Raw genomic sequence first — 10,000 nt, 5'->3', positions numbered from 1 at the left:
GTGTGTGTATAACTCAGTGTGTGTGGGTGTGGGTGTGTGTATACCTCAGTGTGTGGGTGTGGGTTTGTGTATACCTCAGTGTGTGGGTACGGGTGTGTGTATACCTCAGTGTGTGGGTGTGGGTGTGTATATACCTCAGTGTGTGTGGGTGTGGGTGTGTGTATACCTCAGTGTGTGGGTGTGGGTGTGTGTATACCTCAGTGTGTGGGTGTGGGTGTGTGTATACCTCAGTGTGTGGGTGTGGGTGTGTGTATACCTCAGTGTGTGTGTGGGTGGGTGTATACCTCAGTGTGTGGGTGTGGGTGGGTGTATACCTCAGTGTGTGGGTGTGGGTGGGTGTATACCTCAGTGTGTGGGTGTGGGTGGGTGTATACCTCAGTGTGTGTGGGTGGGTGGGTGTATACCTCAGTGTGTGTGGGTGTGGGTGTGTGTATACCTCAGTGTGTGTGGGTGTGGGTGTGGGTGTGTGTATACCTCAGTGTGGGTGGGTGTGTGTATACCTCAGTGTGTGGGTGTGGGTGGGTGTATACCTCAGTGTGGGTGTGGGTGTGGGTGGGTGTATACCTCAGTGTGTGGGTGGGTGGGTGTATACCTCAGTGTGTGGGTGTGGGTGGGTGTATACCTCAGTGTGTGGGTGTGGGTGGGTGTATACCTCAGTGTGTGTGGGTGTGGGTGGGTGTATACCTCAGTGTGTGTGGGTGTGGGTGGGTGTATACCTCAGTGTGTGGGTGGGTGGGTGTATACCTCAGTGTGTGGGTGTGGGTGGGTGTATACCTCAGTGTGTGTGGGTGTGGGTGGGTGTATACCTCAGTGTGTGTGGGTGTGGGTGGGTGTATACCTCAGTGTGTGGGTGTGGGTGGGTGTATACCTCAGTATGTGGGTGGGTGGGTGTATACCTCAGTGTGTGGTTGTGGGTGGGTGTATACCTCAGTGTGTGTGTGTGTGGGTGGGTGTATACCTCAGTGTGTGTGGGTGTGGGTGGGTGTATACCTCAGTGTGTGGGTGTGGGTGGGTGTATACCTCAGTGTGTGTGGGTGTGGGTGGGTGTATACCTCAGTGTGTGTGGGTGTGGGTGGGTGTATACCTCAGTGTGTGTGGGTGTGGGTGGGTGTATACCTCAGTGTGGGTGTGGGTGTGTGTATACCTCAGTGTGTGTGGGTGTGGGTGGGTGTATACCTCAGTGTGGGTGTGGGTGGGTGTATACCTCAGTGTGTGTGGGTGTGTGTGGGTGTATACCTCAGTGTGTGGGTGTGGGTGTGTGTATACCTCAGTGTGTGGGTGTGGGTGGGTGTATACCTCAGTGTGTGGGTGGGTGGGTGTATACCTCAGTGTGTGTGGGTGTGGGTGGGTGTATACCTCAGTGTTATACCTCAGTGTGTGTGGGTGTGGGTGGGTGTATACCTCAGTGTGTGTGGGTGTGGGTGGGTGTATACCTCAGTGTGTGGGTGTGGGTGTGTGTATACCTCAGTGTGTGTGGGTGTGGGTGGGTGTATACCTCAGTGTGGGTGTGGGTGGGTGTATACCTCAGTGTGTGTGGGTGTGTGTGGGTGTATACCTCAGTGTGTGGGTGTGGGTGTGTGTATACCTCAGTGTGTGGGTGTGGGTGGGTGTATACCTCAGTGTGTGGGTGGGTGGGTGTATACCTCAGTGTGTGTGGTGTGGGTGGGTGTATACCTCAGTGTGTGTGGGTGTGGGTGGGTGTATACCTCAGTGTGTGTGGGTGTGGGTGGGTGTATACCTCAGTGTGTGTGGGGTGTGGGTGGGTGTATACCTCAGTGTGTGTGGGTGTGGGTGGGTGTATACCTCAGTGTGTGGGTGTGGGTGGGTGTATACCTCAGTGTGGGTGTGGGTGGGTGTATACCTCAGTGTGTGGGTGTGGGTGGGTGTATACCTCAGTGTGTGGGTGTGGGTGGGTGTATACCTCAGTGTGTGGGTGTGGGTGGGTGTATACCTCAGTGTGTGGGTGGGTGGGTGTATACCTCAGTGTGTGTGGGTGTGGGTGCGTGTATACCTCAGTGTGTGGGTGTGTGGGTGGGTGTATACCTCAGGGTGGGTGTGTGGGTGTGTGTGTGGGTGTATACCTCAGTGTGTGGGTGTGTGTGTGGGTGTATACCTCAGTGTGTGGGTGTGTGTGTATACCTCAGGGTGGGGGGGTGGGTGTATACCTCAGGGTGTGGGTGTGTGTGTGGGTGTATACCTCAGTGTGTGGGTGTGTGTGTATACCTCAGTGTGTGGGTGTGGGTGTGTGTATACCTCAGTGTGGGTGTGTGTGTGGGTGTATACCTCAGTGTGGGTGGGGGTGGGTGTATACCTCAGTGTGGGTGTGGGTGGGTGTATACCTCAGGGTGGGGTGTGGGTGGGTGTATACCTCAGTGTGTGGGTGTGGGTGGGTGTATACCTCAGTGTGTGGGTGGGTGGGTGTATACCTCAGTGTGTGTGGGTGTGGGTGGGTGTATACCTCAGTGTGTGGGTGTGTGGGTGGGTGTATACCTCAGGGTGGGTGTGTGGGTGTGTGTGTGGGTGTATACCTCAGTGTGTGGGTGTGTGTGTGGGTGTATACCTCAGTGTGTGGGTGTGTGTGTATACCTCAGGGTGGGGGGGGGTGGGTGTATACCTCAGGGTGTGGGTGTGTGTGTGGGTGTATACCTCAGTGTGTGGGTGTGTGTGTATACCTCAGTGTGTGGGTGTGGGTGTGTGTATACCTCAGTGTGGGTGTGTGTGTGGGTGTATACCTCAGTGTGGGTGGGGGTGGGTGTATACCTCAGTGTGGGTGTGGGTGGGTGTATACCTCAGGGTGGGGTGTGGGGGTGTATACCTCAGTGTGGGTGTGGGTGGGTGTATACCTCAGGGTGGGTGTGGGTGGGTGTATACCTCAGGGTGTGTGGGTGTATACCTCAGTGTGGGTGTGGGGGTGTATACCTCAGGGTGGGTGTGGGTGGGTGTATACCTCAGGGTGTGTGGGTGTATACCTCAGTGTGGGGGGTGTATACCTCAGGGTGGGGTGTGGGGGTGTATACCTCAGTGTGGGTGTGGGTGGGTGTATACCTCAGGGTGGGTGTGGGTGGGTGTATACCTCAGGGTGTGTGGGTGTATACCTCAGTGTGGGTGTGGGGGTGTATACCTCAGGGTGTGGGTGTGTGTGTGTATACCTCAGGGTGGGTGGGTGTATACCTCAGTGTGTGGGTGGGTGTATACCTCAGGGTGTGTGGGTGTATACCTCAGGGTGTGGGTGTGTGGGGGTGTATACCTCAGGGTGGGTGGGTGTATACCTCAGTGTGTGGGTGGGTGTATACCTCAGGGTGTGTGGGTGTATACCTCAGGGTGTGGGTGTGTGGGGGTGTATACCTCAGGGTGTGGGTGTGGGTGTGGGTGTATACCTCAGGGTGTGGGGGGTAAACGGTCCATCGTAGATCTGACGTCTCTAGTTTTGTGTTCATTACCACTTCTAGAGGAGAGGGAGGGAGATGACTTAGAAATGACATAGGAGGATATAACCTATAACAACATATAATAACATGACATAATGTATCATAATATAATACAATATAAAATAATACAACAACATATAATAACATAACATAATGTATAATAATATATAATAATATAATACAATATATAATAATATAATGCAATATAAAATCATATAATAATACATAATATATGAAATATAACATATAATAATAGAACAATATATAATAATATAATGCAATATAAAATCATATAATAATATAATATATAAAATATAACATATAATGATATATTATAACATATCGTGTACAATAATACCACATATATAATAATACAATTCTCCAGTTACAATAGACTGTCTGGCTAGGTAATACTCCAGTTACAATAGACTGACTGGCTAGGTAATACCCCAGAGTTACAATAGACTGACTGGCTAGGTAATACTCCAGTTGCAATAGACTGACTGGCTAGGTAATACCCCAGAGTTACAATAGACTGACTGGCTAGGTAATACTCCAGTTACAATAGACTGACTGGCTAGGTAATACTCCAGTTACAATAGACTGACTGGCTAGGTAATACCCCAGTTACAATAGACTGACTGAATAGGTAATACCCCAGTTACAATAGACTGACTGGCTAGGTAATACCCCAGTTACAATAGACTGACTGGCTAGGTAATACTCCAGTTACAATAGACTGACTGGCTAGGTAATACCCCAGTTACAATAGACTGACTGGCTAGGTAATACTCCAGTTACAATAGACTGACTGGCTAGGTAATACTCCAGTTACAATAGACTGTCTGGCTAGGTAATACTCCAGTTACAATAGACTGTCTGGCTAGGTAATACCCCAGTTACAATAGACTGACTGGCTAGGTAATACTCCAGTTACAATAGACTGTCTGGCTAGGTAATATTCCAGTTACAATAGACTGTCTGGCTAGGTAATACTCCAGAGTTACAATAGACTGACTGGCTAGGTAATACTCCAGTTACAATAGACTGACTGGCTAGGTAATACTCCAGTTACAATAGACTGCCTGGCTAGGTAATACCCCAGTTACAATAGACTGACTGGCTAGGTAATACTCCAGTTACAATAGACTGCCTGGCTAGGTAATACCCCAGTTACAATAGACTGACTGGCTAGGTAATACTCCAGTTACAATAGACTGACTGGCTAGGTAATACTCCAGTTACAATAGACTGTCTGGCTAGGTAATACTCCAGTTACAATAGACTGACTGGCTAGGTAATACTCCAGTTACAATAGACTGACTGGCTAGGTAATACTCCAGTTACAATAGACTGACTGGCTAGGTAATACTCCAGTTACAATAGACTGACTGGCTAGGTAATACCCCAGTTACAATAGACTGACTGGCTAGGTAATACTCCAGTTACAATAGACTGACTGGCTAGGTAATACTCCAGTTACGATAGACTGACTGGCTAGGTAATACTCCAGTTACGATAGACTGACTGGCTAGGTAATACTCCAGTTACAATAGACTGACTGGCTAGGTAATACTCCAGTTACAATAGACTGACTGGCTAGGTAATACTCCAGTTACAATAGACTGACTGGCTAGGTAATACTCCAGAGTTACAATAGACTGACTGGCTAGGTAATACTCCAGTTACAATAGACTGACTGGCTAGGTAATACTCCAGTTACAATAGACTGACTGGCTAGGTAATACTCCAGTTACAATAGACTGACTGGCTAGGTAATACTCCAGAGTTACAATAGACTGACTGGCTAGGTAATATTCCAGTTACAATAGACTGACTGGCTAGGTAATACTCCAGTTACAATAGACTGTCTGGCTAGGTAATACTCCAGAGTTACAATAGACTGACTGGCTAGGTAATACTCCAGTTACAATAGACTGACTGGCTAGGTAATACTCCAGTTACAATAGACTGTCTGGCTAGGTAATACTCCAGTTACAATAGACTGTCTGGCTAGGTAATACTCCAGTTACAATAGACTGACTGTCTAGGTAATACTCCAGTTACAATAGACTGACTGGCTAGGTAATACTCCAGAGTTACAATAGACTGACTGGCTAGGTAATACTCCAGAGTTGCAATAGACTGACTGGCTAGGTAATACTCCAGAGTTGCAATAGACTGACTGGCTAGGTAATACTCCAGTTACAATAGACTGACTGGCTAGGTAATACTCCAGAGTTACAATAGACTGACTGGCTAGGTAATACTCCAGTTACAATAGACTGTCTGGCTAGGTAATACTCCAGTTACAATAGACTGACTGGCTAGGTAATACTCCAGAGTTACAATAGACTGTCTGGCTAGGTAATACACCAGTTACAATAGGGATGGACAACCCTGGTCCTACATCAGGGGTAGACAATCCTGGTCCTACATCAGGGGTAGACAACCCTGGTCCTACATCAGGGGTAGACAACCCTGGTCCTACATCAGGGGTAGACAATCCTGGTCCTACATCAGGGGTAGACAATCCTGGTCCTACATCAGGGATAGACAACCCTGGTCCTACATCAGGGGTAGACAATCCTGGTCCTACATCAGGGAAAGACAGTCCTGGTCCTACATCAGGGAAAGACAACCCTGGTCCTACATCAGGGAAAGACAGTCCTGGTCCTACATCAGGGAAAGACAGTCCTGGTCCTACATCAGGGAAAGACAGTCCTGGTCCTACATCAGGGAAAGACAGCCCTGGTCCTACATCAGGGATAGACAATCCTGGTCCTACATCAGGGGTAGACAATCCTGGTCCTACATCAGGGAAAGACAGTCCTGGTCCTACATCAGGGAAAGACAGCCCTGGTCCTACATCAGGGATAGACAATCCTGGTCCTACATCAGGGATAGACAATCCTGGTCCTACATCAGGGAAAGACAATCCTGGTCCTACATCAGGGAAAGACAGTCCTGGTCCTACATCAGGGAAAGACAGTCCTGGACCTGGAGGGCCACAGGTACTTCATGTTTTTGATTTAATCGACCTGAAATACCAGGTGTGTTGAATTTTGGTAATCACTGAACTGATCAATTAGCTCTGTTGGTGTGGTATGGTGCCTAGTTGGAACAAAATCCTGCAGTACCTGCAGCACCAGGAAACAGGGTGGTCTACCCCAGACATCAGTAGAACTAACAGCACCAGGAACAGGGTGGTCTACCCCAGACATCAGTAGAACTAACAGCACCAGGAACAGGGTGGTCTACCCCAGACATCAGTAGAACTAACAGCTCCAGGAACAGGGTGGTCTACCCCAGACATCAGTAGAACTAACAGCACCAGGAACAGGGTGGTCTACCCCAGACATCAGTAGAACTAACAGCACCAGGAACAGGGTGGTCTACCCCAGACATCAGTAGAACTAACAGCACCAGGAACAGGGTGGTCTACCCCAGACATCAGTAGAACTAACAGCTCCAGGAACAGGGTGGTCTACCCCAGACATCAGTAGAACTAACAGCTCCAGGAACAGGGTGGTCTACCCCAGACATCAGTAGAAATAACAGCACCAGGAACAGGGTGGTCTACCCCAGACATCAGTAGAACTAACAGCACCAGGAACAGGGTGGTCTACCCCAGACATCAGTAGAACTAACAGCACCAGGAACAGGGTGGTCTACCCCAGACATCAGTAGAACTAACAGCTCCAGGAACAGGGTGGTCTACCCCAGACATCAGTAGAACTAACAGCACCAGGAACAGGGTGGTCTACCCCAGACATCAGTAGAACTAACAGCTCCAGGAACAGGGTGGTCTACCCCAGACATCAGTAGAACTAACAGCTCCAGGAACAGGGTGGTCTACCCCAGACATCAGTAGAACTAACAGCACCAGGAACAGGGTGGTCTACCCCAGACATCAGTAGAACTAACAGCACCAGGAACAGGGTGGTCTACCCCAGACATCAGTAGAACTAACAGCACCAGGAACAGGGTGGTCTACCCCAGACATCAGTAGAACTAACAGCACCAGGAACAGGGTGGTCTACCCCAGACATCAGTAGAACTAACAGCTCCAGGAACAGGGTGGTCTACCCCAGACATCAGTAGAACTAACAGCACCAGGAACAGGGTGGTCTACCCCAGACATCAGTAGAACTAACAGCACCAGGAACAGGGTGGTCTACCCCAGACATCAGTAGAACTAACAGCACCAGGAACAGGGTGGTCTACCCCAGACATCAGTAGAACTAACAGCACCAGGAACAGGGTGGTCTACCCCAGACATCAGTAGAACTAACAGCACCAGGAACAGGGTGGTCTACCCCAGACATCAGTAGAACTAACAGCACCAGGAACAGGGTGGTCTACCCCAGACATCAGTAGAACTAACAGCACCAGGAACAGGGTGGTCTACCCCAGACATCAGTAGAACTAACAGCACCAGGAACAGGGTGGTCTACCCCAGACATCAGTAGAACTAACAGCACCAGGAACAGGGTGGTCTACCCCAGACATCAGTAGAACTAACAGCACCAGGAACAGGGTGGTCTACCCCAGACATCAGTAGAACTAACAGCACCAGGAACAGGGTGGTCTACCCCAGACATCAGTAGAACTAACAGCACCAGGAACAGGGTGGTCTACCCCAGACATCAGTAGAACTAACAGCACCAGGAACAGGGTGGTCTACCCCAGACATCAGTAGAACTAACAGCACCAGGAACAGGGTGGTCTACCCCAGACATCAGTAGAACTAACAGCACCAGGAACAGGGTGGTCTACCCCAGACATCAGTAGAACTAACAGCACCAGGAACAGGGTGGTCTACCCCAGACATCAGTAGAACTAACAGCACCAGGAACAGGGTGGTCTACCCCAGACATCAGTAGAACTAACAGCACCAGGAACAGGGTGGTCTACCCCAGACATCAGTAGAACTAACAGCACCAGGAACAGGGTGGTCTACCCCAGACATCAGTAGAACTAACAGCTCCAGGAACAGGGGTGGTCTACCCCAGACATCAGTAGAACTAACAGCACCAGGAACAGGGTGGTCTACCCCAGACATCAGTAGAACTAACAGCACCAGGAACAGGGTGGTCTACCCCAGACATCAGTAGAACTAACAGCACCAGGAACAGGGTGGTCTACCCCAGACATCAGTAGAACTAACAGCTCCAGGAACAGGGTGGTCTACCCCAGACATCAGTAGAACTAACAGCACCAGGAACAGGGTGGTCTACCCCAGACATCAGTAGAACTAACAGCACCAGGAACAGGGTGGTCTACCCCAGACATCAGTAGAACTAACAGCACCAGGAACAGGGTGGTCTACCCCAGACATCAGTAGAACTAACAGCACCAGGAACAGGGTGGTCTACCCCAGACATCAGTAGAACTAACAGCACCAGGAACAGGGTGGTCTACCCCAGACATCAGTAGAACTAACAGCACCAGGAACAGGGTGGTCTACCCCAGACATCAGTAGAACTAACAGCACCAGGAACAGGGTGGTCTACCCCAGACATCAGTAGAACTAACAGCTCCAGGAACAGGGTGGTCTACCCCAGACATCAGTAGAACTAACAGCACCAGGAACAGGGTGGTCTACCCCAGACATCAGTAGAACTAACAGCACCAGGAACAGGGTGGTCTACCCCAGACATCAGTAGAACTAACAGCACCAGGAACAGGGTGGTCTACCCCAGACATCAGTAGAACTAACAGCACCAGGAACAGGGTGGTCTACCCCAGACATCAGTAGAACTAACAGCACCAGGAACAGGGTGGTCTACCCCAGACATCAGTAGAACTAACAGCACCAGGAACAGGGTGGTCTACCCCAGACATCAGTAGAACTAACAGCACCAGGAACAGGGTGGTCTACCCCAGACATCAGTAGAACTAACAGCACCAGGAACAGGGTGGTCTACCCCAGACATCAGTAGAACTAACAGCACCAGGAACAGGGTGGTCTACCCCAGACATCAGTAGAACTAACAGCACCAGGAACAGGGTGGTCTACCCCAGACATCAGTAGAACTAACAGCACCAGGAACAGGGTGGTCTACCCCAGACATCAGTAGAACTAACAGCACCAGGAACAGGGTGGTCTACCCCAGACATCAGTAGAACTAACAGCACCAGGAACAGGGTGGTCTACCCCAGACATCAGTAGAACTAACAGCACCAGGAACAGGGTGGTCTACCCCAGACATCAGTAGAACTAACAGCTCCAGGAACAGGGTGGTCTACCCCAGACATCAGTAGAACTAACAGCACCAGGAACAGGGTGGTCTACCCCAGACATCAGTAGAACTAACAGCTCCAGGAACAGGGTGGTCTACCCCAGACATCAGTAGAACTAACAGCACCAGGAACAGGGTGGTCTACCCCAGACATCAGTAGAACTAACAGCACCAGGAACAGGGTGGTCTACCCCAGACATCAGTAGAACTAACAGCACCAGGAACAGGGTGGTCTACCCCAGACATCAGTAGAACTAACAGCACCAGGAACAGGGTGGTCTACCCCAGACATCAGTAGAACTAACAGCACCAGGAACAGGGTGGTCT

At 49.9% G+C, this 10,000-nt stretch overlaps 1 protein-coding gene across 8 annotated transcripts in view; it reads right to left on the bottom strand.

The window, feature by feature from the left end:
• Positions 1–10,000, bottom strand: part of LOC106593277 (ephrin type-B receptor 4b) — a 99,312-nt gene that overhangs the window by 74,263 nt on the left and 15,049 nt on the right. For all 8 annotated transcript variants that reach the window (XM_045701733.1, XM_045701736.1, XM_045701729.1 and 5 more), the window contains exon 2: positions 3,378–3,445. In XM_045701733.1, coding sequence (XP_045557689.1) covers positions 3,378–3,445 — 68 coding nt within the window. The remainder of the gene's footprint in view (positions 1–3,377; positions 3,446–10,000) is intronic.

Source organism: Salmo salar, chromosome ssa18 (genome assembly GCF_905237065.1).
Source record: "Salmo salar chromosome ssa18, Ssal_v3.1, whole genome shotgun sequence".
NCBI classification, from domain to species: domain Eukaryota; kingdom Metazoa; phylum Chordata; class Actinopteri; order Salmoniformes; family Salmonidae; genus Salmo; species Salmo salar.
Note: the sequence above shows the minus strand (reverse complement) of the source record. Positions and strands in the feature narration are given on the sequence as shown.